At 45.2% G+C, this 18974-nt stretch overlaps 1 protein-coding gene across 1 annotated transcript in view; it reads right to left on the reverse strand.

The window, feature by feature from the left end:
- Nucleotides 1-16166, reverse strand: part of LACTB2 (lactamase beta 2) — a 35202-nt gene extending 19036 nt beyond the window's left edge. Inside the window, exons 1-3 of the mRNA XM_082257289.1 lie at nt 15998-16166; nt 10285-10448; nt 6859-6985 (exon numbers count right to left, since the gene is read on the reverse strand). Coding sequence (XP_082113415.1) covers nt 6859-6985; nt 10285-10448; nt 15998-16122 — 416 coding nt within the window. The 5' untranslated portion in view covers nt 16123-16166. The remainder of the gene's footprint in view (nt 1-6858; nt 6986-10284; nt 10449-15997) is intronic.
- Between the last annotated feature and the right edge of the window lie 2808 nt (nt 16167-18974).

Genomic DNA, 18974 nt, shown 5'->3' on the forward strand with positions numbered 1-18974 from the left:
TGACAGGCAGCTTGTTTACACAAGCTGCTCTGTCTTTCTCCCTTCACAGGAGCGATCGCAGTGTGACTGGCGGACATCGAGTCCGCCGGTCACACGCACTGACTTGCCTGTGAACGAGCCGCGGCGGGCGCGCGCCCGCCCGCGATAGGCTCGCAAGTCAGTGACAGGCGAGTGACGTACCGATACGTCACTCTGCCTGGCCGGGGCTGACCGCCGCAGTATATAGTCGTGCGGCGGTCGGCAACCGGTTAAAGAAAGAAGTCAAAAGTTTGAACATCATATTGTTTTTTATTATTTCAAATTATTTATTCAAATGATTAACCTGTGTTTGTTAGTAGTTTCTTGATGCACTTTAAGCGCTGTAGCACCATTTATTTGTTTGTTTCATATTTTCTTTTTATTGGAAAGATTTGGTATAGCAGCTTTTATTATACACAGCCTTTATTTTCGTATGCGCTGATTTACAAATGACATTATACACATTTTTTTTGAGCTTTATGCAACCTGCCATCTACTGTTCTGGCAGTGGTAATTTTTTTAAAAGTAACGAGTAACTATGCAGCACAAAAAAAAAATACTTGAGTAGAAGTATCGAAATCATCGAAAAAATGTAGTGAAGTAAAAGTAGAAGTAGGAGAAAAAAATTCTACTCTAGGAAAGTACAGATACCGAATTTCGGTACTTAAGTACAGTACTTAAGTAGTTCTACTTCGTTACTATACATCTCTGCCTAAACCTCATGGACAACCTTTGAAGAAAGTTTGAGAAGATTTGAAGCTGTTATAGCCACAAGGGATTGGCTGAACTGACTGAATATTAATCCCTACGGACTAAGACTGGGAAGCCATTAAAGTTCATGTGCGTGCAAAGGCAGGTGTTCCAAAACTTTTGAAAATATAGAAGGTATGTGTGTGTATATATATATACACACACACATACACACACACACACAGTATACTGTATATGCTATTTGTATTAGACATTTCTATTGCATAGTGCAGCTCTCCTCTGTCTGCCCCATATTGGCAACATCCAATAAAGTATGCCACAAGCAATGGTGTATTTGCCATTTTGCACAGCAGAGTAGGGACTGGCCAGAGAGGGGGTATACTTTGACGCAGTTGGCCAGCTTGAACATGTATTGCAATATTTAGAAACCAAAAAATCCCTGTTTTCATGCAAAAGTTTGCTTGAAATATATGTGTACAGCAGTGCGCAGAGTGTTAATTCTAAATTTTAAAGGAAAACCAATTAATTTTAGCATACTGAATAAAGTAGTAAAATAATGAAATTTTATACAATAAATCGCCCTCTTCTTATCTCTTAATAAGCTTGACTGTAAAACTGAATTTCCGACTGGTTGACACTGGTAATGGTGTTTTACACATAATCACCCTTTGCATGGCAGCACTGAGTAGACCTAATTATGAAAGGAATGGAATTTATAAGACACTCCAGTGAAACAATAAAAGTATCTTCAGATGCAGTAACAACTTAAGGCCATTTTCACACATACGGATTGTTTGTTCATTTTTCATCCATCCGTTGACGGATGAAAAATGGATATGAATACATTCCAAATCCAATGGAAAAACAGATGTAAATGGATGATCATTCATTTACATTCGTTTTCATCTGCTTCCATCAACATCTATTTTTTTGAACATATCAAATCCCTATTTTTCATCCGTTAAAAAAATGGATCGGACGAAAAACGGATGACAAAGAATGAAAAACTGATGTTGACTGAAAAAAACTGATGACAAAAAAACATTTTTCAGTTTGTCAGTTCTTCAGGCGGATCTGAACGGATGCCCCATGCATCTCCATGGGGCAGCAGATGTCAGCGGACACCCGCTGCCATCCGATCCGGTCCGTCAAATCTGGACGGATGGAAACTCTATTTTTCATCCGTCCAGCGGATCGGATGAGAACGGACAGGTGATCCGTTCTCATCCGATTCCCCCATAGAGGAGAGCGGGGATCTGACACTTCCGTCTCTGCACACAGAGCGGAGACTGAGCTGTCACCCCCCTGCTCAGCTGGGGATCAGCGGATCGATCCCCCGCTGAGCAGCACGGCTCCATCGACGGAACGGAGCCATGTGAAAGGGGCCTTAAAGTTTTTTTCATCCAGGTGATGTCAGTGTGGCCACCCACAGCTCAATAGTTAAGCCGTGCATGGCCAGCTCAAGATTCCCATTTTCTATTGCTACAATTATACCTCCAAATATGTGCCTGATCTTTACTTTACCTATGCGTGTTACTAATGTTAAAAGCAAAATATTTTTTTTACCCTCTCTTCCGCAGCATATGCACCCCTGACGCTCCATTCAGCACTGGCAGCTGAAAGAAAATATCTGGTAATTCTGGGTATGAAGGGTCAATCAATGCTTTCACAATCTACACAGAGCCTAGAATTCACTCCCTTGAGCTTAGTTATTAGTGTGGGTAAGGTTTAGAAAAATTATCATGAGGAAACGAGTTTGGAGAATCAAAAATTGGAGTAAAGATTGGATGAAATTTGCACGTTTTAAAAGAATTAGCCTACATAGTGATTCCAGCTGTTACAGATGCATTCACCTACATAGCACCCTGGTGGATCTCCTGTGGTGCTGCCCCAAACTTCACAGGTATTGGGAAGGTTTGGTTTTGACTTTTAATGGGGTCTTTGGTGCAAACCTGGTGGCTGATCCTCAGACATGTATCCTGGGATATTCTGATTGTCTTCCCCTGATGAAAAACACATTTTTTTCCCATTTTTGGCCCATAAAATAATAGCTTTAAAATGGATTTCCTCAATCCCTCTCCCAATGGACAAGTAGATTTGTAAACAGAACAGAACAGATGCATACTTACTATCTTTACAATACCAATTTGACAATATATGGTCTTTTGATGAATTAAAGTGTTACTAAACCCACAACAGTAAAATCAGTCTGTATATGCAGTAAAGCATGCTTGTTATACTCACTGTGGAAACTAAGGTGTTAATCATTTGCAATGTGACGGCTGTTTGATCCTGTCTTCTCTGATCTTCCCCCTTTTTCCACTGTCCCCAATCTATCTTCTGATAAGACAGAGCCTTTGGAGTCACTCTGCATGTTCCCAGTTTGGTGTGTACTGCTAAAGACCTTTTTTTTCTCTTGGGAGGATGCATGTGATGAGCACTGGGCCAATCAGCACTGTCCAAACAAAGGGTCAGGGGTCCTGCAGACTTTTAGGACAGTCAGAATAGAATAAAAACTCCTCCTACAAGCTTTAACCAGACACTGATATAAGTCCACAAGACTGCTATAACCTGCTGATGAGAAAAGGTATTTAGCAGTTTATATTTACTGAAATAATTGCATTTCCATGTTCTGTGTAATGTAGGAGACCAGATATACTGAATGCAGGCTCCTGGGTTTAGTAACACTTTAACTGCTTTGTTTAACCACTTCCTGCCCACCCTATAGGCAAATGACGGCGGGAAGATGGTTACATTATCCTGACCAGACGTCATTTGACGGCGGCAGGATAATGCGCGCAGAGCGGCGATCGGTGATGTGGCGTGCCACTCTGACACACTGCATTTCCGATCTCGGTAAAGAGCCTACTGACGTAGGCTCTTTACCATGTGACCAGCTGTGTCCAATCACAGCTGGTCACATAGTACACAGGAAGAGCCGTTGATCGGCTTTCCTCAGTTCGTGCCTGACAGGCACGAGTAGAGGAGAGCTGATCTGCGACTCTCCTGACAGGGGGGCGTCTGCACTGGTAATCAGAGAATTGATTACCAGTGCAGACCTTTGGGGGGGGGGGGGGGATGCCACTAGAGCCACCAGGGATGCCCACCCATGACCCCAGGGATGCCCACCATGGCCACCAGGGATTGCATTTAGGGCTCAGGGAGCCCGCCAGTGCCCTCCCCATCAGTGCTGCCTGCCAGTGCCCTCCCTATCAATGCTGCCCACCAGTGCCCATCATTTCCATCTATCATTGCAGCCCACCAGTGCCGCCTATCCGTGCTGATCAATGCTGTCTATCAGTGCCCGTCAGTGCCGCCTATCAGTGCCCAGCAGTGCCGCCTATCAGTGCCACCCCATCAGTGCCACCCCATCAGTGCCACCCCATCAGTGCCACCCCATCAGTGCCACCCCATCAGTGCGGTCTCATCAGTGCAGGAAAATAACGTATCTATTTACAAAATTGTATAACAAACAAAAAACGTTTTTTTTTTCAAATTTTTCGTTCTTTTTTTATTTATTTAGCAAAAAAGAAAAAACCTTGCGGTGATCAAATACCACCAAAAGAAAGCTCTATTTGTGGGAAAAAAACCCATAAATTTGGTTTAGGTACAGTGTTGCATGAACGCAAATCGTCATTCAAAATGCAACAGCGCTTAAAGCTGAAAATTGGCCTGGCCAGGAAGGGGGAGAAAGTCCCCAGTATTGAAGTGGTTAACAAGCCCCTTCTTGCTCTATTATGTTTGTAATATTTGTGAGTACTTGCTGTCACATCTTTTGTCAATTATGGAGCTGCACTTCTATTTTCTTGTTAAAGCGGAGTTCCGGGCACAGATGTCATTTTTTACTAAACATATCCCCGGGACAGTCAGGGCTAGCACATTCCACAATGGCTAGCCTCTCATCTGTCCCGGTTCGCACTTACCTTTTAGAAGAAATACTTACTTATAAAATTTCTTCCACAGCGTTTCCATCTCTCTTGTGGGCAGCTGAAGCCGGCGCGGTCCTCTGTGTCTTCTTCCACGTCTTCTTGTCCCACAATGCGCCTGCACCGGCCCCTCTCGTCACTTCCGGTGCGGCGCCGCATTCCTCCACAGCTTCTGGGCATGCCCAGAAGCTGTTTAGCAGGGGAATGCGGCGTCGCCCGGAAATGACGAGCGGGGCTGGTGCCGTCGCATTGATTCCTGGGAGCTGTGACGTTCAGCTCCCAGGAATCATAGCGAGACAGGAAGTGACGGGGTGAGCCGCGGCTCCGAGGGAGGAAGTACTCTGAGGTGAGTATCTTCAATCTTCAATTACAAGGTAAGTAAACAAAAAAAAAAAAAAAAATAACTATCCAATTCCTTTTCAGGTGAGGTCTACCTAGCGGAGGGGCACAAAAAAAAAAATATCGTTTTTGTGCTCGGAACTCCGCTTTAATGGTTTGCAAACTGTATTTCTTGCCCAGACATGCTTGCAGGGTTGTTTCTATGTTAGTTTGTCTGTAAAATTAAAAAAAATATATGTATTGCAGGAAGAAAAGTTAAAATCATAACTAAACCCATCGATTTTAGTTTTCGAAAACCGTTACATTCCCTCCACGTGTTGGGAATGTAACTGTCACATTGGTTGTGCTCTCAACCAAACTGTCAAACCATCCAATGGCTGGTGTCACATCTGATCACATGTGCAGCATCATGGCGGCTGAAGATCAAACAGAGGCCAAAATAGCATAGGAGGGTTTCGTTCCATTTTAACAATAATTGAGACACTGATTACACGATCCTCCTGCAGCAACCGATGAAGGCCTAAAAACATCTGATCAAACATATCAAAGAACAAAGCGAGAAGTTCTTCTTGAACACCAGAAAGACATAGATTATGACCATTACAAGGGATAGATACATCAAAACAGCAACTAACGGTGAGGAGATAGAATGTATGCAGAATTTAATTTTCCTGGACTGAAGATTGACCGAAATAGTCTTTGTAGTCTAGAAATAAAGCATTGTATTGCACCAGAGTTGCACAACAATGATGAGCATGAACTGAATATGGAAAAAAATTAAATTCGCAACCAAATGCAACCGCCATTGTTTTCCTCATACCAACCTACATTTGTTAAAGTTAGATCATGAAAAACCAGATATAGGGAAAATTGAGGTGTTTCAGCTATGATATGCAGTAAAAGAAAATAAAGGGCAGCGCTATAAAATTACAAGTAGTGCATAAAATCATTCACATTAAAATGTATAAAATGCACAATAAAAAGCATGTGGACCATAAATCATAAAGTCCTTAAAAGCTGATTTCCAAAGTGAAAAGCAGGAATAAGTAAAACAACACTGCAAACGTGACTCCTCCACCACAGATAATACAGCCTCTCACCTCCTGTATTTGACCACTAGGGGTCACAACACTTTGTATCAGTAAGCATCAATATGGAGAAAGCCAGAAGATCTGAATATCCAGGACCCAACAGGTTCTCAGAAACTCATGTATGGCAATCCGGAAAAGATAAATAAAACGATCTAATGCTCTCCGCTTCATAAAGGACATTTATTAAAGTAAAAATAAAGCATCACACTCACAAGCAAAGCACTGTCACAGTGCCAGACGAAAGCGAAAGTGCAGACATGTGTTCCAGGATCTCAGAGAGCTGCGGGTGACGTCAGACTCCTTCCCAGCTATGATGTTGGAAAAATCCTCTGAGCATTCCCTGTACAGCAGAGATGTTGTACTGGATGGCACTATTACAAAATTTGGGCTCCCCTATTTCAAACATGTCATGAGATTGAACTCACTGGGAGAAGGCAATTTCGCTTAAAATTGGTTAGCGGCAGAAGAAAGCCAGGCCGCCAAAGAACACGATGGTTAGACACCATAAAAGTCAACACCGGCTGGAACATGAAACCACCAATAAAAGCAGTACAAGATCGGGAAAGGTGAAGACAGAGGGCCCATGGAGTTACACAACTCAATGGGTAACACACAAAAGGTTTAGAACTTCTACTTTTATTGCTGTCTCTGGCAACCTAACCTAGTAACACCCCCTCGCCCCCCCCTCACAGTTTCTGGTAGGGGTGTGTGTGGTATCTTTTTTCTGCACTGTAAACAGTTAATACGTATCTTGTAAATGACAGTGCACTTACTTCAGTGTAGCTCCCTCAGTCGTTATCATATCTCCATCTTTTAGATATTTGTACTTTTGCTCTCCTGTGCCGATGACCTCTTCTTTGTGTGGATTCCTCGGAAGTTTACTAACGCAAACACCAGAGTCTATGACAAGAACAACTATTTATCACTTAAATGAATCACAAAATTATTCTATGTATAGAACAACTAAAGAATGACAATATTTTAGTTTATCATTACATAAGATACACTCTATGAGCAACTACTAGTAATTTGCTACAAAAAAAAAAAAAAAAATATCCAGGAACCAGAACTCTTCCAGTACAAACACCCCCAGATTGCTAGAATGTAAGGATTGGACATTCACAATTTTGTCAAGGGATTGCAAAAATTTTTTAAATGACAAACATGTCATACTTACCTGCTCTGTGCAATGGTTTCTACTCTTCTTGGGTTCCCCACCGGCACTCCTGGCTCCTCCCCCCACTGAGTACCCCCATAGCAAGCAGGCTGCTATGGGGGCATTCGCGTATGCTTGCTCCCGGGTCTCTTGACACACTGAGCTGGCTCAGCCCCACTCCCTCTCTCTCCTCACTGGCTGTGATTGACAGCAGGAGGAGCCAATCTCCAGAGGAGGAGTTTGGAGGTGGAGATACACTCAAAAGTCTTTGACCTTAACCACTTCTGGACCCGAAGGATTTGCCCCCTTAATGACCAGGCCATTTTTTGCGATTCGCCACTGCGTTATTTTAACTGACAACTGGGTGGTTGTGCGACGCTGTACCCAAATAAAATTGACGCCCTTTGTTTCCCCACAAACAGGGCTTTCTTTTGGCGGTATTTAATCACCTCTGCGGTTTTTTGGTTATGTGCTATAAACAAAAAAACGCGTCAATTTTGAAAAAAAAAAAAAAAAAACGGTATTTTTCACTTTCTGCTAGATAACATTCCCAATAAAAAAAAAAATTAAAAATCTAATTTTTTTAATCATTTTTGGCCAATTTGTATTTTGCCACATATTTGTGGTAAACAAGCTCCCAATAAGTGTATTTTGATTGGTTTGCGCAAAAAGTAACGCGTCTACAAACTAGTGGAGAGATTTGTCATTTTTATTTATTTTTTTTACTAGTAATGGCGGTGATCTGCGATTTTTAGCGGGATTGTGACATTGCGGCGGACAGATCGGACCCCTAACTGACATTTTTGACACTTTAGGGGGGACCAGTGACCTTACTACAGTAATCCGTGCTAAAAATATGCACTGTTACTGTAATAATGACACTGGCAGGGAAGGGGTTAACACCAGGGGCGATCAAAGGGTTAAATGTGTACCTAGGGGTGATTCTAACTGTGTTGGAGCCAGATTTGGTGGATGCAAACAAGGCTCCTGTGTTCCAAAATAACAGGAACACAGGAGCCCTGTTTCAATCAGTGACAGATGAGCGGTGTGCCGTGTTTACAATGGCACACCACCTTCTGTCAGTCCCTGCAGTGACCCGTTGCTTAGCTGCAGGGTTAGAGAGCGGGCGCGCCCGAAACCTGCTCCCGCCGTACAGGTAAGACGGTTTGCGCAGGAGAGCCAGCTGGCCACAGTATATCTGCAGCAGCTTGTCTTTAAGCGGTTAAAGTATACCTATGGCTCCATTCACATATAGGTGTTCAGATTGCGGGCAGAATTGTCACGATTCTGCCCGTGATCCCTAACCACTGCAAGTCATGGAAGGCCTGTGCAATTCCCGTGACTTGCAATGGCACCCCAAAAGCGGCACAATATTGCTGCGAATGTCGCCTGATGAATTGCGGTAAAATCGTGGGATGCCTGTTGCCCAAAAGAAGTTCTTGTACTTCTTTTGGGCGACCGGCGTCCCGCGATTCTGTTTGCACGATTTTACCGCGATTCGTCTGGTGACAATCGTGGCAGCGCGTTTGGGGTGCCATTGCAAGTCACAGGAATCGCATGGAGCCTAAAGGGAAAACTTTTTTTGGGGTTTGGGCAGAGTGGAGAGGGATTAGAACCCCTGTAAATTTTTATTGCTGTCTGTGCCCCCGTTAGGAAGATTCAGCCTCTCGATTTGTCCTGTTTACCATCATCATTGAAAGAGAAAGTAAAATAAAATCCCAAATTTTGGGTTGTCCCTAGAAAAGTAAAAGAGGGGAAATCGTCCAATGGGGATTCTGATGACCTGGGGGTCTCTAAGGAATTCCCATAATTTGCAGGGATTTCCTCCCACTCCCTGTTTGGCTATGGGACAGGAGGTGAAGGGAAATCTCCACAATGGGACACAGATGGTGGAGAGAAAAAAAAAAAAAAAAAAAACTGACGGGGGTTATAACCCTTACTTAACTTCTTCAGATCCGCGCTATAGCCGAAGTGCGGCTGCAGCGCGGACTCGAATTTCCGGGAGGCCGTCTTTATACGGCCTCCCAGAGACAGGCTCCCCGCGTGCTCCCGCGAGCGCGCATCAGGGAAAATCTGTGTCACATTTACCACGTGATCGGCCCATGCAATGAGAGATGATCTCATATGTAAACATATGAGATCATCTCTCATCGCCAGCTCTCCTTCCTTACACAGAGACTGCAGTGTGAGGAAGGAGCAGAGCCGATCAGCCGTTCGGGGACACAGAGGAATGTAATCAGGGCACTGATCACCAGTGCCCTGATTACACAAGGTAAATAAAATACACTAAATGCCCACCATCAGTGCCCGCCATCAGTGCCCCCCCATCAGTGCCCATAGTGCTGCCAGTCAGTGCCTGCTCATCTAGGCACTGATGAGCACTGACTGGCAGCACTATGGGCACTGAGTGTGGACACTGATGGTGCTGCCCATCAGTGCCGCCCATCAGTGCCACCCGTCAGTGTCCATCAGTGCCACCCATTAGTGTCCAGCAGTGCCGCCTCTTAGTGCCCAGCAGTGCCGCCTCTCAGTGCCCAGCAGTGCCGCCTCTCAGTGCCCAGCAGTGCCGCCTCTCAGTGCCCAGCAGTGCGGCATATTAGTACCTCCTCATCAGTGCCACCTCATCAGTGCCCATAAGTGCCACCTCATCAGTGCAGCCTACCAGTGCCCATCAGTGTAGCCTATCAGTGCCCATCAGTGTAGCCTATCAGTGCCCATCAGTGCCGCCTCATCAGCGCACATCAGTGAAGGAGAAAATTTTATTTTTAAAATTAATTAAAACCCTGTCAGTTCTTTTGCCATTGGTGCCCCATTAGTGAGATTTCCTGTTCTGTAGAGACAATAGGAAGCAAGATAAAATCTCTCTAAAGTGAAGGAAAAGTTTTCTTCTCTTCTTAGACAGCGGTCTCCATTGATAACCACTCAAAGTTGTTGACTTTTCCATCACTTTCAGTCACAGACACATACAGCAATGAAAACCTGACAGAGATTCTTACTGCTTACCACTCAAAACATTTTGGGTTGGGAAAGACTTTGCACCTACCATTTAAAATATCTCTGCATATATCTGTTATACCACCAGAATGGTCATGGTGCCAGTGAGTCACGATTATTTCCTGGATCGCCATGCTGGATTTATTAAGTACTTGCTTCAAATTGCTAATATATTCTGGAATAGAAGGCTCTCCCGTATCTATAAGTATTCTCCTACAAAAACAAATAGAAAGATATATTAGAGTGGATGTAAACCAGTGTGATTCATGAAATTTGACCTAAGCACATCTATCTGCAGTGTTTTCTTATCTCTGTCGAAAGCTCAAGTCCTGTTTCTTTCTCCTGCTCAGTTCTTCTGTTATCAGCATGATAGCTTCTGACAAGCTTCTGGTAGCTTCTCCTTCAACTGAGATAAAAACCAGGCTGAAATTTGTGTTGTGGGAGGTTGCTATAAACAGATTAGCAGACAGCTGGTCTTGTCACAGCACAGCTCTTCCTTCCTCTGCCTATGTGGAGTCGGGGTGTGTGCCTTTCCTCCAATCAGCTGTCACACACTGCAAGGGCTCTTTCACACAGGCGGACCATTCAGATCCGCCTGTCTGTTTTTTTTTTGACAGATCTGAATGGTCCCCCCCTGCTTCCCTATGGGGCATCGGATGTCAGCGGAGATATGTCCGCTGACATCCGATCCGTCAAATCTGGACGGATGGAAACTCTATTTTCCATCCGTCCAGCGGATCGGATGAGAACGGACCGACGGTCCGTTCCCATCCGATTTCCCCCATAGAGATGCATGGCACACAGCGTGGAGACACAGCTGTCATCCTCCTGCTCAGCGGGGGATCGGCAGATCGATCCCCCGCTGAGAAAAACGGACTCCGTGTGCGAAAGGGGCCTTAGGCCTAACTACACTCCCAGTGCTCAACAGGAAGGGAAAATCTCTAACATGATGTGAAGAATACAGGCATACCCCAATTTTAAGTACACATTGGGACAAGAGAATGTATGTAAAACAAAAATGTACTTAAAGTGAAGCAATACCTTTTTTCATTTCTCAATGCATGTAAATACACTAGCTCCATAGGAATTCTTGGTCAGCTTGACATGGCACTGCTCCCAAACCATAAGTGACAAGGACACCAAGCTTGGGGAGCATGTTAAGGGGATCCAGGACTATGACATGGTAGATTACCTAGGCAAGCTGGCCAGCCACAAATAGGATATGTTGTAGTCCTGGGTCCCCTCTCAGTGCTCCCCAAGTTTGGTATCCCTGTCACTTATGGTTTGGGAGCAGTGCCATGTCAAGCTGACCAAGATTTCCCATAGACGCCAATGTTAAAAACCGGGAGTAGTGCCATGCAAAGCTGACCAGGCTGTGTCTGTACTCGCGAGTGTACGTAAAGTGAGTGTACTTAAAACGGGGTATGCCTGTATATAGGGCTGAAGACAGCAGATATGCATGTAAAACTCAAGGAGGGAGATCTGTTTCATCTCTGTGTATCATCTGAAGCTGTTCCCTTCACTGGGTATTTATGAGGGTTTACATCCACTTTAAAGGTATTACGTGTACAATCACAGCAGCCTGCACACTATAACACATGCACACTTGTGTGTGTTGTCTTGGGTGAGATGCGTTGTTACAACACATTGCACTGTTTACTTTTTTTTTTTTTTAGCTTTATTAAATTGTCACAAAATGACAGCACATAATGTAACAAATTCAACCAGCCATCAAAAATAGCTAAATGGATGTGTCAATCTATATCCAAATGTTTCAGTTCTTACAGGTTCAATAGGAACGGTTGGCATTACATTGCACTGATCTGTTCAGTCATTACATTCCAAGCTGGCAGCAAGTATTTAGAATTGCTACAAGTATGGGCAACATAAGGATTGTAGTTTACACTGATCCATAAGATCTAGTTTAATGTTCATCCATGCGAAGTGCTTCATATACTGATTCTGACAGCAAAGCACACTGCACCCTGCTACACTACTCCCGCCCTGTACAATGCACCCCTTGTACACTACCCCCCCCCCATTTACACTACTTACCCCTTCTACACTGCACCCCCTGTACACTACTCCCCCCTACCATGTACCCTTCTTCCCTCCTTATATACTATGCACCCCCCCATAAAGTACTACCCCATGGCACACCTCACCCCCTGTAAACTACCTACACTACTTCCCCCTTTACAGCCATGGCCAAAAGTTTTGAGAATTACACAAATATTCATTTTCACAAAGTCTGCTGCTTGTGTTTTTAGATCTTTTTGTCAGATGTAACTATAGTATACTTACAAGCATTTCATTTGTGTCAAAGGCTTTTTTGACAACTACATGAAGTTAATGCAAAGAGTATGCATATGCAGTATTGACCCTTCTTTTTCAAGACCTCTGCAATTGGCCCTGGCATGCTGTCACTTCTGGGCCACATCCTGACTGATAGCTGCCCATTCTTACATAATCAAAGCTTGGGGTTTGCCAAAACTCTTGAGGATTGGCCACAAGTTCTCAATGGGGTTAAAGCCTGGGGAGTTTCCTGGCTATGGAACCAACATTTAAGCCACTTAAGCCTAGTACACACGCAACGAATTTCCGCCGACCGGTCGTCCAGCTTTTGTCCAGAGTGGTGTTTTGTTGGTTGGAATGTGCTCTAGACTGCACACGAATTTTCCCGCATGACAAAATTCTACTTCAGAAGTGATGTTATGTGTTGGTTTGCTTTCTTTGTGTTCTTTCTTCTCTGAGCATGCCCAGTCTTGCTCATAAGATTTTTCCCTGTCGAAATCTGTACTGACTGACGGAAAATCGGCCGTGTTTTGACGGAGGACAAAAATTTTATATACCAGATTTTTTTCGGCCGAGTCGGTTGTCGGAAGCATCATACTAACAAGCCGAAAATCGGCAGATCGGTCGTCGGAAAGAAAATTCCCGGCCGAATTTCGACTCGTGTGTACGGGCCTTAAGTTATCCCTTTTGCCTTATGGCAAGGTGTTCCATCATGCTGGAAAAGGCATTGTTCATCAAACTGTTCTTGAATGGTTGGGAGAGTTGCTCGGAGGATGTTTTTGTACCATTCTTTATTCATGGCTGTGTTCTTAGGCAAAATTTGTGAGTGAGCCCACTTCCTTGGCTGAGAAGCGACCCCACACATGAATGGTCTCAGGATGCTTTACTGTTGGCATGACACAGGGCTGATGGTAGTGCTCACCTTTTCTTCTCTGGACAAGGTTTTTGTCTGGATGCTCCAAACAATCGGAAAAGGGATTCATCAGAGAAAATGACTTATACCAGTTTTCAGCAGTCCAATCTCTGTACCTTTTGCAGAATATCAGTCTGTTCCTGATGTGGCTTCTTTGCTGTGCTTCTTGTCACTTGGCCATCCTCCAAAAGTCTTCTCCTCACTGCGTGTGCTGATGACCTCACACCTGCCTGCTGCCATTCCTGAGCAAGCTTTGCATTGGTGGTGCCCCAATCCCACAGCTGAATCAACTGTAGGAGACGGTCCTGGCACTTGCTGGACTTTCCTGGGTGCTCTGAAGCCTTCTTCACAAATGCAGTGGAAATGTTTTTTTTGGGGGGATTAAGTTCATTTTTATTGCAATGAGGGACTTTGCAATTAATTGCAATACATCTAATCACTCTTCATAACTTCTGGAGTATATGCAAATTGGCATAATAAAAACTGAGGTAGCAGACTTTATGAAAATGAATATTTGTGTCATTCTCAAAAACTTTTGGCCATGGCTATACACTGCACCCCTTGTACATTGCATCCCCCTGTACACTGCACCCCATTGTACATTGCATCCCCCTGTACACTGCACCCCATTGTACATTGCATCCCTCTGTACACTGCACCCCTTGTACATTGCATCCCCCTGTACACTGCACCCCCCTGTACATTGCATCCCCCTGTACACTGCACCCCTTGTACATTGCATCCCCCTGTACACTGCACCCCTTGTACATTGCACCCCTTGTACATTGCACCCCTTGTACATTGCATCCCCCTGTACACTGCACCCCTTTACATTGCATCCCCTTGTACACTGCACCCCTTGTACATTGCATCCCCCTGTACACTGCACCCCTTTACATTGCATCCCCCTATACATTGCATCCCCCTATACACTGCACCCCTTGTACATTGCATCCCCCTGTACACTGCACCCCTTTACATTGCATCCCCTTGTACACTGCACCCCTTGTACATTGCATCCCCTTGTACACTGCACCCCTTGTACATTGCATCCCCCTGTACACTGCACCCCTTTACATTGCATCCCCTTGTACACTGCACCCCTTGTACATTGCATCCCCTTGTACACTGCACCCCTTGTACATTGCACCCCTTGTACACTGCACCCCTTTACATTGCATCCCCCTGTACACTGCACCCCTTGTACATTGCATCCCCCTGTACACTGCACCCCTTGTACATTGCATCCCTCTACATTGCACCCCTTGTACATTGCATCCCCCTGTACACTGCACCCCTTGTACATTGCATCCCTCTACACTGCACCCCTTGTACATTGCATCCCCCTGTACACTGCATCCCCCTGTACACTAGACCCTTCTGTAAACTACTTTTCCCCAGTACACTGCACCGCCTGCAAACTATTTCCCCATGTACAATGCACTTGTGCTCTCCTGTAAACTACTCCCCCCCCCCCCCCCCTGTACAATGGACCTCCCATACCCTACTTCCCTATTACCCTACTTCCCCCGTTTTATACAATACCCCCCTCCTTTCCAACACACATATACTAAACCCCCTGTACAATGAAACCCCCCCCCCCCCTGCAAACTACTTCCTCCCCTATACACTGCACCCCCCATACAATGCTTCCCCCCCTTGTGCACCACATTCCTGTATGCTACTTTCCCCTTGTACAATGCACCCCCCCCCCTTACTTAACCACTTCCTGACCGCCCCACGCAGATTTACTGCGGCCGGGCGGCTCGCCTGCGCATAATCCCGTACATGTATGGGATTATGTGCACGCGGTCTCTGAGGCGCATGCTACCACTGTGATTAGACACAGCGGGAGCCAGACTGCGGGAGGAGCGGGCTCGATTGCTGCCGGCCTCCCGCAATCTTCAGAGAAACTGACAGGAGAGCCGCCTGCCTATGTAAACAAAGCAGATGGCTCTTCTGTCAGACAGGCACAGCGAGATTGTGTGTCTCAGCTAAGCTGAAACACCGTCCTCTGTGTGCCTGTCACAGATCAAATTCCACCAATAAAAATTTGTGGGGAAAAAAAAAGGACATCAACTGTATTTGGGTACAGCGTCGCACGACCGCACAATTTTTAGTTAAAGTAACGCAGTGGCAAAAAGCAAAAAATGGCCTCGTCATTAAGAGGGTAAAACCTTCCGGAGCTGAAGTGGTTAAACTACTTCCCTCCTATACACTGCATCCTATATTTAACGCCCCCGTCTACCCCATATACACAAGACCCTCCAGTACATTACTCCCCACCCACCCCTGTACACTGTTCCCTTACACTACACCATTGTACACCTCCCCCTCTACACTGTCCTATGACATGCCAGCCTCACCATCTCAGCAGAGAAGACAATACTGAACACACATAGTTGGGTGCAGAGTCCAGCTACAAGGACCCCCTACTCCAGCCATACTGGCACTTCCACACACAGGTGGTCACAGCTCCCTATACCAGGACTGTGTTTTGTGTTACACCATGCGTCCGCTAGGGGCGCTCTATTCCCCACACATCTCCGTTTACCTTCGCCCGGTGCCCACCAGGTAGGTGTTGGTACCCTGCAAGGTCATGGAACCCGGGTTACACCCCAACACCCGGATCACCCTGGAGGATAATTGCTCCACACGGGGCAGATAGGACAGCGCCATTCTACCGATCAGCCCTGGACTCCGGAACAATGGCGGCTGACGGCACAGGGGGGCGGGGTCTCCGGCGGGAGGGGCGGGTCAGACACTTAACTCCGTCACTGCTGCAAAGTGTCAGTTGTGCGGCGGCATGTCATGGTGTTGTGATGACACGGACATGTCACTCTGTGTATAGTGGACTGATAGTAGTTCCTATGGGCGGGGATCAGGCTGTCCTCTCTGGCCTGTACTCTGCAGATCTATAGGAAGGATTAGAAGTGAGGAATGCAATCATTATTGTAGAGTTACAAGCAAAACTTTTTTTTCATTTTTCATTAACCACTTCAACTCTACGGCACTGAATTACTTTAACCGACAATTGCGCAGTTGTATGATGCTGTGCCCAAATACAATTTATGTCCTCCCTCCACAAATAGAGCTTTATTTTGGTGGCATTTGATCACCTGTGCGGTTTCTATTTTATGCGCTATATACAAAAGAAAGACCAAAAATTTTGAAAAAAAAAAATATACTTATATAAAATACAACCAATAAATGTAAAAAATCTGATTTCTTCTTCATCTAGGCCAATGTGTATTCTGCTACATATTTTTGATAAAAAAAAATCCCAATAAGTGTATATTGATTGGTTTGCACAAAAGTTATAGCGGCTGCAAACTATGGTATATTTTTATTTATTTTTTTTACTAGTAATGGCGGCGATCAGCGACTTATAGCGGGACTGCGACATTGCGGCCGACAAAGCAGACACCTAACTGATGTTTTTGACACTTTTTTCGGACCAGTGACACCAATACAGTGATCAGTGCTAAAAATATGCACTGTCACTGTACTAATGACACTGGCAGTGAAGGGGTTAACATCAGGGCGGCTCAGAGGGTAAAATGTGTCCCTAGTGTGTGCTTGCTAACTGTGGGGGAGGTGCTTTGACTGGGGGAATGTAAAGGTCTGTGTTCCTGCTTAGCAGAAACACAGGATCAGCACATTTTTCTCTCACAGAATGGCGATCTGCCGGACCCTCTGATTGGCGATAGGCTCCTGCTGTGTCCAATCACAGTGGGAGTGGGTCAGTGGCAGCACACGCAGGCGTCGCAGACCCAGGCATGTCAGATCATGTACTAGATATGTGATCTGGCACAGAGCGGCTGCCCCAGCTGCAGTATATCTGTGCGGGGAGGTCGCTTAGACGCAGAAAAGTTTTGCCTTTTTTTATACCTTAACCGCTTGGTGCCCACGCTATAGCCGAAAGACAGACCGAGTGCAGGCTTCCTTTGCCGGGAGGGCGTACATGGATGTCCTCCCGTTCGGCGCGCTCTGTGATCGCCGAGTCCTTGGATCTCAGCTGATCACCGATCAGGGAAAAGGGCCAATCACAGCGGGCCCTTTACCACGCGATAAACTGTCAGCCAATGACAGCTGATCATGGAAGTAAACAAAAGACGGTAGGCTTTTTTCCCCTCAGGTTGACAGCATGAAGGAAAGAAGAGAGCCAATACCCAGCTTCTGTTAGAAGGACATCGGTCCACTTAGTGCCCATCAGTGCTGCTAATCAGTGCCCTCCAGTGCTGCTAATTAGTGGCCATTAGTGCCACATATTAATGCCCATCAGCGCCACCTATCAGTGCCGCTAATCAGTGTCCACCAGTGCCACCTATCCGTGCTGCCAATCAGTGCCCATCAGAGACTCATCATCAGTGTCACTTATTAGTGCTGCCTACCAGTGCCTATCAGTGCCACATAACAGTTTCCATCAGTGCCCATCAGGCCTGGCTATTAGTGCCACCTATCAGTGCCACCTCTCATTGCCGCCTATCAGTCCCCATCAGTGCCACCTATCAGTGCAGCAAAATGAGGGACAAATGAGGAGGAATCAGGTGCATACACACAGCCACATCTCAATGGGGGAGGTCTCTATGGCAGCGCCCGTCCTAACAACAAATGTTGCTATGGATACGGCTCCAATACCATTTCCTGCGCCAAATCCATTGAAAGTGAAAGTAAGGCAAATCTCAAGTTTTGCCAGTAAAGTAACAGAGTGGAAATTGTCCAATGGGGACATTAATTCTGTTGACCTGGGGGTCCTCAAGGAATTCCCATAATTTACAGGGATTTCTTCTCACTTCCTGTTTTGCTATGGAACAGGAAGTGAAGGTAAATCTCCACAATGGGACACAGATAGCGAAAAAAAATCTGACAGCAGTTATAATCCTCCCTTGTATCCAAAATAAAAAAAAGTTTGCTTAAAGTTCTACTTTAAGACATTTAAGTCAATGATGATTTGGGGAACCATGTCATCTGCTGATGTTGGTCCAAATTCTAGAGCACTTCATGCATCCCTTTATGGAGGTGCTGATTTCATTTTGCAGCAGGACTTGGCACCCGCCCACACTGCCAAATATACCAATACCTGGTTTAATGATCATGGTATCACTGTGCTTGATTGGCAAGCAAACTCGCCTGACCTAAACCCCATAGAGAATCTGTGGAGTATTGTCAAGAGGAAGATGAGAGACACCAGACCCAACAATGCAGATGAGCTGAAGGCCGCTATCAAAGCAACTTGGGCTTCCATAACACCTCAGCAGTGCCACAGGCTGATTGCCTCCATGCCACGCCGATGACCAAGTATTGAATACATACTATTACTGTACATGGACATACTTTTTAGTAAGCCACCATTTCTGTATTAAAAATGCTTTTTTTATTGAGATATTAAATTTTGTGTTTTCACTAGCTGTAAGCCATAATCATCAAAATTAAAAGAAAGAAATGCTTGAAATATATCACTCTGTGTGTAACACATCTAAATACAATATGCGAGTTTCTCTTTTTGAATTGAATACTACAATAAATTA

This window comes from Pelophylax lessonae (genome assembly GCF_965119305.1).
Source record: "Pelophylax lessonae genome assembly, chromosome: 5".
Classification (NCBI taxonomy): Eukaryota; Metazoa; Chordata; class Amphibia; order Anura; family Ranidae; genus Pelophylax; species Pelophylax lessonae.